Below are 14,162 nucleotides of genomic sequence, written 5' to 3'. Positions count from 1 at the left end.
GTGGTATTTGGTGGATTGAAGGTATCCATGAGTGGAGTTCTATGTCTACCTCGCTCTGCGTCCAGGCCCTGTCCCATCTTTCTCGTGCGTCTTCCTCCATTTCTTTTTTTATGAACTTTTTCGATGTTTTGATTTCAATTGGTCTGCCAGTTTTTCTAGCTTCGTTGGCTAGTTTATCGGCTAGGTCATTTCCGTTGATGTTGGTGTGGCTTCTGACATGGTGCATGCTGAGTTTCTGTTTCTGAAGGAGTGTTTTAATTAGGTTTTTCGTTTCGTGGACGATGGGGTTCTGATTGTATGGGTTTGCTAAGGCTTTAAGTGAGGAGAGGCTATCCGAGAAGAGGGCGAATGTTGTGTTGTCGGGGAAACTTAGTGTTTCTTTTATTTCCTCTTGGATTGCAATCATTTCAGCATCAAATATCGTTGCGTAATTTGGTAGCTTTATCTTTTTCATTACTGTGACTGATTCATGCCTGTCCATTATAATGTAACTAGCCCCGGCTGATCCTTTTGCTATGGATCCATCCGTGTATATTTTGTACTGGGTTTGTTCTGGCGTTTCGTTGCTTGTCGCAAATGGTACTGCATACTGTTTTGCAGGATGGCTTTTCCATATATCTACTTGATGTTGTACCTTGTCCGCAGTGTATTCTTTTTCATTTATGGAGTAGTCTTCTTTGTTTTGAAAGACATAAAATGCGGCGACCTCTTTGTCTAGGGTTATATCAATTGGTTTTATATTTGTTAAGACATTGAGACAGTTGTTGCTTACTGTTCTGTATGCTTTTGTTATTCTTATCATGGGGATTCTTTGTACTGAGATGAGTTTCCTCAACAAATGCGAGTTTTTCATGTTTTTCCAGAATACGGGTGCCGCGTAAACTATTGATCTTTCTATTGATTTAATGTAAATGTCTCTAAATTGTTTTGGCTTGATACCCCATTTGAGGCCTGAAAACGCTGCGAGACTAGTCGTATTTTTATAAGTTTTTGACTTTAGGTAGTTGGCGTGTGGGATAAATGAAAGATTGCGGTCGAATATGACTCCTAGTATTTTTAGTTCCTCTGTGTGTTTTAGATTTTGGTCACCAAACTTGACTACAGGGTGCCTTTTTTTATAGTCTTTGCCTATTGTTAGGTATTGGCACTTTTGTTTGTTGAACTTTACTTCGTGTTCTTTACTCCATTTATTTACGATTTCAAGCATGGCGTTGGCTCTCTGTTCTAGTTCGCTTCTTGTGTTTCCTTTAATTATGATGGTGACGTCGTCCGCAAATGCCTGTATGTGTGCGTGATCAGGAAGTGGTATGTCCAATAAGTTAGTGATGAAAATGTTCCAAATTAGTGGACTTAGGGGGGATCCCTGTGGGCTCCCTATTGGGTTTTTTACTGTAATGTTTGCTGATACTGTTTCGTATTTGATTATTCTTTCACTTAGAACTGTCTGGAGGAGGGCGTAGAGATTCTTTGGTAACTTGTAGTCTTTCAGTTTTTTCAGCACATGTGGTATCCATATGGTGTTAAATGCGTTTGATATATCTAGGGATATTAGTAGGGATTTTTCTTTGGATGTTATGTTTTCTTTGAGGACTTCTTTTATCTTTAGAAGGGCTTTTGTTGCTGAAGTTCCATGCGTAAATCCGTACTGTTTGGGGTGTAGGAGTTGTTTTGAGTAGAGGTAGTAGTATATTCTGTTATTGAGAAGTTTTTCTAAGACTTCCGAGGATTGAATTTATGCATATTGGTCTGTATGATGATGTATCGCTAGGAGGTTTTGACGGTTTTGGGATTAGTATAGCTTTTGTTTCCTTCCAGCTGGGTGGGTAGTACCCGTATTTGAGGCATCCATTGAATATGTTAAGGATGAGATTGGCATGTTTGGTGCTGATTGCTTTTATTATTCCGGTTGTTAGGTTGTCGGGGCCGGTGGCTATTCTGTTTGGTATGTTTTTTATTGTGTTTTCTAACTCAATCTCTGAGAAAGGTATGTCGTTTTCTGTTTCTGGCGGTAGAGCTGTGCTGTCTCTAATCACTTTTTTTGAGTTAGAGTAGTTCTCCGGTGTATCAGGAGGGAAGTGGGGAGTGAGTATTGTTGTTATGGATTCCTCAAGGGATTTGGTTGACTCGCCGTTAGGTGTAATGATTGCTGGGATCACTATTGGTTTTTTCATTTTGTCAAAAGCTATTTTGTATGGTATGCCGACAATGTTTTTTCTTGTGGCTTCTGTGCAGAATTGTTGCCACGAGTCGTTTTTCGCTTTTTTTACATTGGTTTTGTACTTTTTTTGAGCCTGTAGGTAAACGCTTTTGTATGCCGGGCGCATTGTGCTGTTACATTGTTGGTATCTGCGCCGCATTGCTCTCGTTTGTTTCCTCTCCTTTTCCAGTTCTGGGCTCCACCATGGGTTTTGTTGGGTGGATTCCCTTACTCTCTGTACGTGCTTTTTGTAAAGGTTTTTAAGTTTTTCGATTAAGATATTTAGGATTTGTTCAAGGGCCTCTTTTGACTCTATTTGTCTATTTTTATTTTTCATTAGCCAGTCGTCGTTGGTTATTTCCTCGATGAATCTAATCTCGCCTTTTTTAGTTAACCTTTTCGTGTTGTTTTTGATTGTGTTAAAGAGTTTAATTTCTATATAATTATGGTCACTTTCCGTTATTTCATCGAGTATCTTCCATGAGTTAACCCTAGGAAGGAGGTTTTGACTTGCTATTGTTAGGTCGATCCAACTTCGTCCATTGGACGAGGTAAAAGTTGGAGCAGAGTCTTGGTCGTTTATCGGGTGTAGTTCATTACCTAGGATGTATTCCCCTAAAGTTTCCCCTCGCCTGTCCAATAGTTTCCCTCCCCAGGCTGGGTTTTTAGCATTAAAGTCCCCCAGAATTAGTAAGGGTACTGTCTCATACTTTTCGGAAATTGTCTTTATCTCCCTTATGGTCTCGTTGATGTCAGCGTTAGGTGGTGCGTATACATTGATTATAAGGAAGTCTTCGTCTTTAGTTTTTAGTCTTACTGCAGTGATGTCCCTCTCTGCCTTTTCAATGTGTATATCAAATTGTTTCTTGTGAATTACTATTGCTGTACGTGGTTTTTCCTTGCATTGTATTATTATATCTTTCATTGAGAATCCGATCACTTTGTTTTTGCTATAGTAGGGCTCTTGAACACAAGTTACATCATTTTCGAAAGTTTGAAGGTTGGTTTTTAGTTGTTCTGTCGCTGCATACGAGTGATTAAGACTTATTTGGATTATGTTAAGTGAGTTCTTTTCCTTTTTTTCCCTTTCCTTCTGATTGTTTTTCATTCCTGGTGTTTGGGGACTTGTCGTCCTCTTACCACTGTTGGTTTCGGTCTCTTGTGTCATTTTGTTGTGAGTATTCTTGGTGGCTCAACTTTGGGGTTTAATTATATTTTGTTCTGGCACGCACCTTGGCCTGTTCGGCGCCCAGACTCGGGCATCCCTGGTCGTAAAATGAGTGGTTCGTTTCGTACTTTGTGTGAAGTTTTTCGTTGTTATCAGTGCAGGCGGGGCACCTGTTTGGTAGGATGTAGCCCTCTGCGTCCTGTTCCCCGTCGCAGTGTGTGTAGTGGTGGGGGCCCGCGCACTCGGAACACCTCTCCACGCCCCGGCAGTTCTTGCTAGTGTGGCCGTACTTACAGCAGATTGTACATCTGTTAGTGTGTACGTTCTCCCTCATAGGGCAGTAGGTCCACCCTATGAGGAGTTTTTCCATGTGGTAGATTTGTTGGTAGATATCTGGGGTGACCTCAAGGATGTGCGTTTTTGTTTGGTCCCTTCTTTCAAATGTACGCATCAGTTTGATGTCATTACTGTTTCCCTCGATCTTGTTCTGTTCGGTTATTTTGATTTTTAGTTCCTCTTCCTCAATGTTCGGGTCAACTGCTGTTACCAAGATCTGGGGAAGTCGTTTTTCCGCTATTCTTGTCTCGAAATGCCCCGCTGTTTCTTTTTTTGTTTCTAGCAGTCTTTGTAGCCGTTCGAGTCCCTCCCGGTTAGTGCTTGTTACAATGGCGCCCTCCCTTATCTTGGTGCATGCAAAGTTGTCTAACCCGAGTTCATGCGGAGTGAAGGATCGGTTGAGAGTCTGTCTTACATGTTCGAAGGGCGCCTCCATCCTGGGGTCGCTGGGCCTGATGATGAGCCCCTCCATGGCTTCGGAGTTGGTGTCTGCGCTGAAGGGGGGTTGTCCGGCTGTGGTGGTTGGGTCCTTGTCGCTCTTGCCCCGGTTTGCTCCACCCTCGGGGTTGGTCTTTTGGGCTGGAGCCGTGGTTCGCAGGATATCTGCGTAGCTGGACTCTCCCCTGATCTCGGTTTCAGGTTTGCCTTCTTCGAGTTGTTTTTTTAGGTTTGTGTTTTCTGTTTTCAGGTGGTGGATCAGCTCTGAGAGTCCCTCAGCCCTGCCCTGATCAAAGGCGGCCTGCCTTATTTGTTCAATGGCCAGACCGACCAGGCGCTCACTCGCCTTGAGCATTTTTTGTGCGGCCTGTCTGTCACCACTCGCTAGGGTGGCCTCCATCACTGCTTCGACGAGCTCTGTTTGTAACTGTATAAGGCAGGCTGTATTGCCCTGCATGTAGTTTTCGTCTACCTCAACCATTTCTCTGCTTTGGGTTTGTTTTGTGCTGCCTTTGTGTCTCTTTGAGGGCCTCTGGCCTCCCCTCCCCTCTCCCCCACTTTCGTACTCGAACTCGAAGTCCTCATCGCTGGCACCACCTAGTTCGGAAAGTGGTACCGGATTCTTTTTTTTTACTTGTTGTGTTCTGTTTTTGTCTTTCTTTGTTTCCTTTGTTTTGGTCTTTTTTTTCTTCTTTGATTTCTGTCTCTTCAAAGAATCCGTTTTCGTTTTCAAACTCGTCTGACTGGCTCGTCGCCATCTTTACTTCTCTTGGTTTACGTGTGCGTCTATTGGTGATGTTTAAATGGGTTGGACATTTGTCTGCGTCGGTGTACTGGGCCTGGTCTGCGGTGTTTGCTCTCTTAATCCTTCAGGAGTTTATTACAAATGTTTTATTATTCGAGTAGTCGATAGACGGTTTAGTGCTCCTCTTATTTGCTTAAGTTGTTTTTTTTTTCACCGGTTTGACGCTTTTTTTTTGCCACCCTGCAAATGTTTAGGAAGCGGTAAAGTGTCCCCAGGGGGAGCACAACCTGAAGATTCCCGAGGGAGGTATCTGACCCCTACGTGGTATTGCCCAGAATACTCTGCAGGTGAGAATCAAGACGCGTTCCCAGCGCGTCGGGTTGCCGAGAGTCTCGACCAGCAGGGAAGTCTGGCCACCCGGCCTGTCACCCCTCCTCCATCTGACAGCGAACTCTGGCAACGATTTTATATGTGTTTCTCCCAAAACTCTCAAATCGGTTTTTCCTGCATCAACCAGTCGCCCCCCCCCCCTTCCCCCACAGGTCAAAGTGTCCCGTACGTGTTGTCCTGTGAGACTATACCCCTCCACGACCCGGGTCACAGGTGCCGTGGGCTTGATTTTTTTTTTCTTTATACCTTTCTTGCTTCGTTCCCCTTCCCCTCTCTTTTCCCTTACTCTAGTTGTGTCCCTGATTGTACGGTTAGGTTGGGGGGAGATTTCACCCCGGAAAACTACTTTTGGTTTCGCGCTGTCTCTATTTGTCGATTTTCTATGGTTTTTCAAAATTAGATTTAAAAATTTTTTTTTTTTTTTTTATTTAATAATATTTTTTTTAGATAGGTGCTTCAATTTAATGACTCCTTACGAAAAATGGTTTTGTTGTATTATCGACGGTTGATTTATTATGAATTTTTGAAGTTTACAGAGTTTGGAATTTAGATCCTGTGAAGAGTTAACTGACAATGGTTTTGGTTTCTCTTTCGGTTTCGGTTTCGACTCTCCCTAAGTCCAGCTAGATCGGGCAAGTGAGCGCGCCAATATGGCGCCCGTTGCGCCAAGATGGCGCCCTCCTCGGGGTCGCCTTCCCTAAGTTTGTGCCTTTGCCAGGGGGGGGAAGGAGGGAAAGGGAACGCGGCGCAAAGCGGAGGCTGCCATATTAAAACCGCTTACGTTGCCAGCATAGGTTTTGCAGCGAAGAAGTAGCTGCCATATATGGCGGACTGAGTTTTACTTTCTTTTTCGTTTTGGAAAGAGAATGTATTGTTGTGTTACATAAGTCCTCCTGCATACAGACAACGAAGTTTAATTATATTTGTCTTGTTTACTTGGTTTGAAACCCTAACAACGGGTTTTTGACGACTTATTGCTTCCATCATTGTGGAGTACGCAAGGCAGTTATCTCGCTGTTCTCGTTTCGGTTACGAAAGCAAGGCAAAACGCTCGTAGTTCCCGCCCTCAATACACGTTGGGGACCCTCCACACTTTGACACCGGATAACTGGATGAACAAGGATTTACATTTACTTCAGAGGTCACTTTCGCCGCTTCCTCACCGTCGAGATCAACAGCCTAGAGCCACTACAACAGCTCAAGTGCACTCAGTGCCGATGCGGGCGACGCGGGCTTCTGTCAACCCAGGGGTGGACCCAAAGGGGGGGGGGGGGGGGGGGGGGCCGCTTTCCTCAAAACAGTCGCCCCCCCCCCCCCCCCCCCGCCCCCTTCTCGGAGAGCGATTTGACATGGGTGGATCCCCCGAAATAAAACCGACTACGACTAGAAGGCTCGATCACCTCGATACTCAAGGACGAGGGTTCGAAATAGGGTAGGTCGCACCCGAGCAGGCACAGGTGTACTCTGAACTTGGAGAACCACCCCGTCACTTCAACCGAGACTGAAGTCCGCGGCGGCGGTTTCAAAGCACGGCTTAGAACCAAAAGTCGGCGCAGCGGCGCACATCTATAGGGGCCGTCGGCGCAATGTGGCTCTGCGGCGGTTCAAACAAAAGGCGCAACCGGAGTCCTGTTTATCTTGCTTTAGATTTTCCCTCCCCTCCTCCCCCCCGCCCCACACACACACACACAAAAAAAAAAGGAGTTCTGGATTTGCCTTTAGGTCAACCGGTAGTCCATCGCAAACCGTGAACGTTCCAGCTCTTCGTCATGACACGGTGTTGCAGAGAGCAGGGTAAAATACAACTATACTCTGTTTCACCTTATGATGTACCGCAGTTAAAGGTACTACAAGCTCGAGCTCCTTGCTCTAGGGGACATCTCGGCGGCACAAGCTCCCGTGCGTTAAGAGCAGCTCCCAACGCTATGAGCTCGCGCTTCTAGCCTTCGCTGCGGTACAACATAAGATGAAACGGAGTATATACGGACCACCGAATCAAATGCACTGTTATCGTAAATCTTGGCATGTGATTGCGCCTTTGCAGATCATCTTATTCGTTTTGCTGGAGAGACGCAACCGACGGGCATAACGAAATCGTTTGCGTATTCCGCATACCTCGCAAAAGCACTTACCCAGTCACCTTGCGAAAAGCGCGAAACACGGAGTCCGCACCGCCCTGATTTACCAGTCTTTTACCTGCTTTAGAGCAGTTTGTACCTGCTAGTATAGGTATGTCTACTGAAACTGCAACTTGAAACTAGGGGCAATGCCAGAGAGAAAATAGACAAAGTTGGGAAAGCATATGCTCGCTCTCCCCAATTGCTGAACTCTCAAGTGATTGTAGCATAATAAATTCACCAACACCTCTTTCCAAAATGAAGAAAAAACGCTATGTTTACTACGTAAAAGATGGTCTCAGTTCATGCATCCGTAGGCAGGTAGGAAACGTTGCCTCACACCGCATGATAAGCGCAACAAACTCACACGAGATTTACGAGAAAATATCGATAGTGACTTAAGTTTCCCTGAAATTATGTATGACCGGTCGTTTGCAGGACCGAATCATCTACTCGGGCGGTGTGCGTCGCTGTGCAAACGCCAACAACACGAAGCATAAAAACAGCAGGTCTAGGACAATAATCCGGAGTCCACTGTTCAATTAAAACGACGCAATTTTGTTGAAAACGCCCGCAGCTTTTTACTCACGGTATGCGTCGAGAATCTCCCACATTTTGAAACGGAACGAAGGAAGATTTACTTTTAAAAGCGCTCGCTGTGTCCTCCCGGACCAGCTGGACCGGATCAGCTGACGACGACGGGGCTGAACCCGTTGAATTTCAACCCCACAATAACCAATTTGCGCTTCGTGTTAGTATGGGCTTTTACCTCCAAGCACCGCACCACACACCACGAACGTTTCAACTCTTTGACGCATCGCCGTGTTGCACCACACCTATCTCTATGCACAAAACAGAACGAGATCGCCGAAGTCAACGGAGCGCTGTCGTGAACCTTGGCTTGTGGTTGCGCACTCGTGGGCCCTGTGACTCCCTTCGCTTTCAAAGCACACACGACGATTACGAATGATACTCTCCGTCTTCCGGGACCATCACAGGGGCACTTCTCCGGTCACGTCTTCGCTACATGTGCTCGCAAACCGCGTCGCTACATGTGCTCGCAAACCGCGTCAAACCAAAACAACACCGCCGCCGCCGCCGCCGCCTTGTTGAACGTGCGTTGTTGCTAGATTTTCTCCGACCAAACAAAAACAACGAAAGCAAACCGGCTCTAGCTTCCAGCGTACATCGGCGCTGCGCCGTGGCCAGATTTTCTCCGTCAGCTCTAACTTAAAGATGACCTACAGATGCAGCAACACTGGTATCAAGTTTTAACATGGCGGCCCCCACGGAGCGCCGTAAATTCTGAGGAGGGTGCATTGGAAGCGGCGGCACCTTCCCCCCCCTGGCCTTTGCCCGTCCTGTCTATCCGCAGTTTTTCGCCCGGCTTAGTTTCCGATCGTCCTCCTTGGGGTTCCTAAGGGGGAGGAGGTGCCCTTATTTTCCCTCTAGGGTGAATGGTTTTCAAGGTATAGTGTTGTGTGGCGTTTCGGTTTCGTATTGGTTTCCAATGGGTGGTGGGCTTAGCTGATCTCGAGGTTTCGGTTTCGGTTTCGATTTCGGTCTTGATTAGATATTTTGCGTAGTTCGAACTATCCTCCCCAGGTGACCTTAGTTGTTGCCGAATACGGAGTTTCTAATTAGGGCGTTTTCGATTTATTTTTCGGCCAGATTAGTTTCCGGTCGTGTTCCTCTGGGTTTCTAAGGGGGAGGAGGTGCTTTTATTTTCCCTCTAGGATAAATAGTTTTCGAGATATAAAGCAATTTATAGGGCAGTTAGGTTTCCTGTGGGTTTCAAATGGGTTTTAGGCTTAGATAATCTCGAGTTTTCGGTTTCGGTTTAAATTTCTCTTTCCTAGACCTAGACCTAGACCTCGGGTGGGTTTAGCAAGATGGCCGCCTCCAGCGGGTTTTCCGGTTGCCGTTAGGTTCTAAGTCTATGCTTCCTTATGGCGGAAAGCACATGTTGGTGATTTCTACGTTTAATTGAATAACTTCGGGAGCACTGGTCGGATTTGGGAAATAATTATATTTTTGGATTCTCTGGAGCGTGTGTTTTAAAACGGTATATTATTTATATAGGTTTCGGGTAGTTTACGGGTTGGATGAAATGGATTAAAATGTTATGTTAGGAAAGCACATGGGAATGCTATTGTATGTTTAATGTAGTAACTTTGCGAGTTTTTGTCTGATCTAAGAAATAATGGTGGATTTGGGTTCTCTAGGTCTTGTACTTCTTTAAAATATATAAATTAGTTTGGTTAGGGCCTGCTGTTTTTAGGATTAAAATGGATTAGGATTTCTGCTTAGGGTTAACCCTATCTTCCGCGTCTCCACTTCGAATTTTTGAAAGGTTATTTCTCGGTATCTAGTTTAGCTAGAACAATAAATTTGGTATCTTTTTTTCGGTCTCGGCGTGGAGAATCTTATGCGATAATTTGATTTTGTCTAGCGGTTTAAGTTTTCGCTCAATCTGCTCAAACGTGAGTGGCGGCCATCTTGTTTTTTGTTTTGCAGTTCGGGAAATTTGAGATTCTTTTTATTTGAAAATTCCTGTTTATAGGAAACGTTTAGCCTGTCGAACACGTTCCCGAGGTGTTCCGATTTTACCTCTTACAAGATATCTGCCCAATCTTGGGGAGTAAAGTGGGAAAAGAGCTTACCTTTGGAGCTGAAGTGCCCAGGTGCTGGCGCCGGTGTCCCCCTGGTGGCCGTCAGTAGATAGGGACAGATTTTGAGTCGGGGCTCTTGTAAAAAAATTAAGAAAAACTTGTCCCCTGCCCGCTCCCGCTTTCGCACCGCAGGCTTAACCCAATTCCAATAAAAATGAATAGGATCATGTGATCAAGTGAAAATTTCAGGAAAAAGCCAATTGGAATTAAGGGGTTATAAATGAAACCAACTATTGTATTGTACAGCCAGTGGAACGGCCTGGGAAAACCAGTGGTACTAAAAGTACCCACTTGCTCGACTCACTGTCCGGCTCCGCTACTAAGACATGAGTGCGTCTCACAGCGGGTCCGACGGTCACTGAATGGCAACCATGAACCATCCAGCCCCGCCGATCAGTGATCACTTTTATATCCCTCGGCTCCCCTGGAGATCACCCCCGCCACCATGCGGGGGCACCTTCCTACGTGGGAAGTTACGAGGGGCACCACCTTTATGATAGCTTCCCCTGGTATGGACCCCGCCTCAGTGGCTCCGCTTCCATGGGGTAAGCTAGGGTTCCCAGGCCCTTTTTGTCCCCCCCGTCCACATGCGGAACCCCAGTGCTAGGGTTCCCCATCCCAGGTGGGGGGGTTTTCGCCAGAGCCTCCGTTGCAGCAATAAAGCTGGCAGGGCGCACCACGAGCAGGTGGAGGTTGACTTCCCACGCGGCAACAACCGCGGGGGCTTGCGCCCCAGTAGGGACAGAGAGTTCTAAGTGGAGAGTGGAAACAAGACTGAAAAATAAAGTTCTCTCCAACCTGTGCCACTCGAGGTATAACAGGTTTAAACCAATAAAAATAATAAAAAAAAATATAATAAATTAAATAAATAAAGCTAAATTGCTTTTGCCTTTTTTGTATAAAATTGCCAATTGGAAAAAGGGAAGAAGCGAAACCTCGCAATTGAACGGGCCTGTAAAAATCGCGGGGTTTTTTATTTTCTTTAAGTGTATTCTTAGAATCTCCTTTTCTATAGTTTGCGATTTATATTTCCCGTTGCAGTCCTTGTGTCTTGTTTCTGTTTCTTCTGGCTTGAGGTGTTTTCTTTAACTTGTGGTTTATTGTAAGCTGTAAAAAATGAGAAGTAAAATAAGTTAGTAAATCTATTAATATGTTTATTCATAAATATACCTGCTCATGTGTTCACCTGCTTTGTTCGTTTATAGCTATTGGTAATTGTCAGCTTAAAGCTAATCGAAAAATGGTTTGGTCAAATAATTTTATCACTAATGAAATTTTGAAAAAGTTTTAAGTAATATGTTTTGAGAAAGCCTTATTCAAGCCCAGTGACCGGAATATCCGGACCGCCAGGCTCTCGCTTGTTTTGTAAAGTGAATTGATTTTTGATTGAGTGTTTCTAGATAAGAAGTGGTTTTATAGTTATAATTGGTGAATCAGTGTTAACGCTAATAAATAAATGCAAAAAGAAAGGGTCTAAATATCTGTATATAGAGAGAGAATAAGACAATACAAATATACAATTATAATGGTGTGTGATGTCAAGTTGTGGGGTAACTATAGTGTAGAATATTGTCTAGATTGCGCCACAAAACAATTTGAATAATTTTGAAATCGATGCTTTGTTAGTAGGAAATAATTATTATGTGAAGTCCGTATTGGTTATGTACAGCTATTTACATGGTGCGAATGTAGAGAAATAAAATTAGCGATGTGTGTGAAAACAGATTATGCTAGTGTTTGAGTGGTTACTTTCGGTGGAGTATTTATTACGATAAGCTAAAAATATATAATTTATAAAAAAAATTTTTTTTTTTTAGCTATATTTATTATTTTGTCATTTCTATCAATAATGTACTGATGTAAGGTGGGTACAAGGATAATTAGGGAAATAGTGGTTTTAAAGGTCAAAATAACGACATTAAAAGATGTGTTATTTTGAGAATATGGCAGTAACCAAATGCCTCGTCATCTAATTAGTGACGCGCATGAATGGATTAACGAGATTCCCACTGCCCCAGTAGGGACAGATTTTGAGTCGGGGCTCTTGTAAAAAATTTAAGAAAAAACTTGTCCCCTGCCCGCTCCCGCTTTCGCACCGCAGGCTTAACCCAATTCCAATAAAAATGAATAGGATCATGTGATCAAGTGAAAATTTCAGGAAAAAGCCAATTGGAATTAAGGGGTTATAAATGAAACCAACTATTGTATTGTACAGCCAGTGGAACGGCCCGGGAAAACCAGTGGTACTAAAAGTACCCACTTGCTCGACTCACTGTCCGGCTCCGCTACTAAGACATGAGTGCGTCTCACAGCGGGTCCGACGGTCACTGAATGGCAACCATGAACCATCCAGCCCCGCCGATCAGTGATCACTTTTATATCCCTCGGCTCCCCTGGAGATCACCCCCGCCACCATGCGGGACAGTGGGAATCTCGTTAATCCATTCATGCGCGTCACTAATTAGATGACGAGGCATTTGGCTAGTCTTGTTTATTGACACACTGATCAATACATTCGCTTTTTTCAGGGAAAGCTTAAACCTTAAAAATGCCGGCATGGCAGACGCCCCTTACGGGCGGGCACACAAGATAAACACTTTCGCGCAAAAAGTTTTTACATCCACACGTATGCATCGTTAAACAATTGCAAGTCAACATGAGAGAAAAAAAAAATATCGAAGTTCGTATCGTCGTAAGTTTAAAAACCACGTTGGGTACCACGCATAAAGTGGTAAAAGCATTTAAGCGTACCTCTGGCCACCAACTGGCCAAGGTAGGCGACCTCCCTCTTAGATACTCCGACCGAGTTCAAAAAGTTTGCCGAATTAGAACTAACTATACCACGTTCTGAGGTTGTGATTGCGTAGACATCAACACGTGAAACCTCAAAGGTTTCTTTTACTTTATCAATAAATGCAGGTTTCGAATATTTTCGTATTTTGTCTGCATCTAAAGAGTTTAAGGGTTTGTACTCCCCCACCACCTGGGCATCGACAACTAGTGCCCTCCTGTCTTTAACTAAAACTAAATCAGGCTTTAGAATTTCGTCACCGACTTTAACACGAGGCTCTTCCGTAGAAATGAAAGATTCTCTTTCTGCCTTCCGCCTAAACCATGCAATGACCTCATTATGCCTTTTGAGCCGTGCAGAGTAAGTTCGAGGGCATATTTGTATCACGTGGGTGTGCGTTTCATTAACGACACACCCTGCACGACATCTTAAGTCCTTGGCTCGCCCCCTAGCACACCTAGACTTCGTCGGGAGCGCGTGTATTCTGAGTTTAATCAAATCCACGTACTCCCTACCGGAAAGGTATCTAGGAGGGTCCCGCACCCATGTTGCCCTAACAGCCAATCTCGCCTCCCGTAGTCCTCGACCATCCACCATCTTTAACAAAACATTCCTCCAATAGTCCCGAACCTGAATTTTAGTCTCCAGAAAAATACCATTAAATTGCATCGCCTTTCTGGCTTTTTCAACCATCTCCACCCACGCCCTCGAAGCTACCAAATTTTCCAGCATACAATCTTCCTTTGCCTCAACAGCAAGTAGTCGGCTGTATCGGACGCGGGGTATCATAGTTTCCATACAGTGAACTCCCAGCCCCCCATCGTCAACTGTTGCATAAAAGAAAGCTATTGGAGTATCGAGCGGAAGGTGGAGGAAGTCTCTGACCGCGGCTCGAATTTTCCTGTCAATCTTCCTCAGGAAGACCCTAGATCTGGCACACACAACCAATTGGTAGATAAGACGAGGAATGAGGTAAAAAGTTAAAATATTCAGTTTTTGTTGTGGCTTAAGCGGGGCCTTTCCTAAATTATGTAATAATTTTGCCAGATCAACATCCGAACAATTAACGTTCCCATCAGTGTCAAAAATAACCCCAAGGTAGGCCCAGGTGTCAGAGACCCCCAAAGTTGGCAGTGCATTACCTTGTGCCGAAAAACACATTGGGACTATTTTCGCCCTTTTATTCTTCCCATCACCAATCAAACTCAGAGTTGAAGACTTAGAGAAATTAATTTCGAATCCTCTCTCCTCCAAGAAGACACCAAAACTGTCCAACAGGTACTGCAACCCTCTCTCTGTCTCTGCAAT

At 44.6% G+C, this 14,162-nt stretch overlaps 1 protein-coding gene and 1 pseudogene across 1 annotated transcript; both read right to left on the bottom strand.

Annotated features, from left to right (window-relative positions):
• Positions 1–3,126: 3,126 nt before the first annotated feature.
• LOC115325141 lies at positions 3,127–4,833 on the bottom strand. Its single transcript, XM_040219031.3, has one exon. The coding sequence runs from the start codon at positions 4,618–4,620 to the stop codon at positions 3,403–3,405; it is 1,218 nt and encodes a 405-aa protein (XP_040074965.2). The 5' UTR covers positions 4,621–4,833; the 3' UTR covers positions 3,127–3,402.
• A 7,601-nt stretch (positions 4,834–12,434) lies between these two features.
• Positions 12,435–14,162, bottom strand: part of LOC120847310 — a 4,490-nt pseudogene continuing 2,762 nt past the window's right edge.

The sequence above is a fragment of the Ixodes scapularis genome, unplaced genomic scaffold (genome assembly GCF_016920785.2).
Source record: "Ixodes scapularis isolate PalLabHiFi unplaced genomic scaffold, ASM1692078v2 ptg001158l_1___fragment_3__unscaffolded, whole genome shotgun sequence".
Taxonomy (NCBI): domain Eukaryota; kingdom Metazoa; phylum Arthropoda; class Arachnida; order Ixodida; family Ixodidae; genus Ixodes; species Ixodes scapularis.
The sequence above is the reverse complement of the archived record's forward strand: the minus strand, read 5'-3'. Positions and strand labels throughout refer to the sequence as shown.

Coding starts and splice junctions, on each gene's coding strand:
- LOC115325141 (XM_040219031.3), bottom strand. CDS start 4,620: ATGGTTGAGGTAGACGAAAACTACATGCAGGGCAATACAGCCTGCCTT.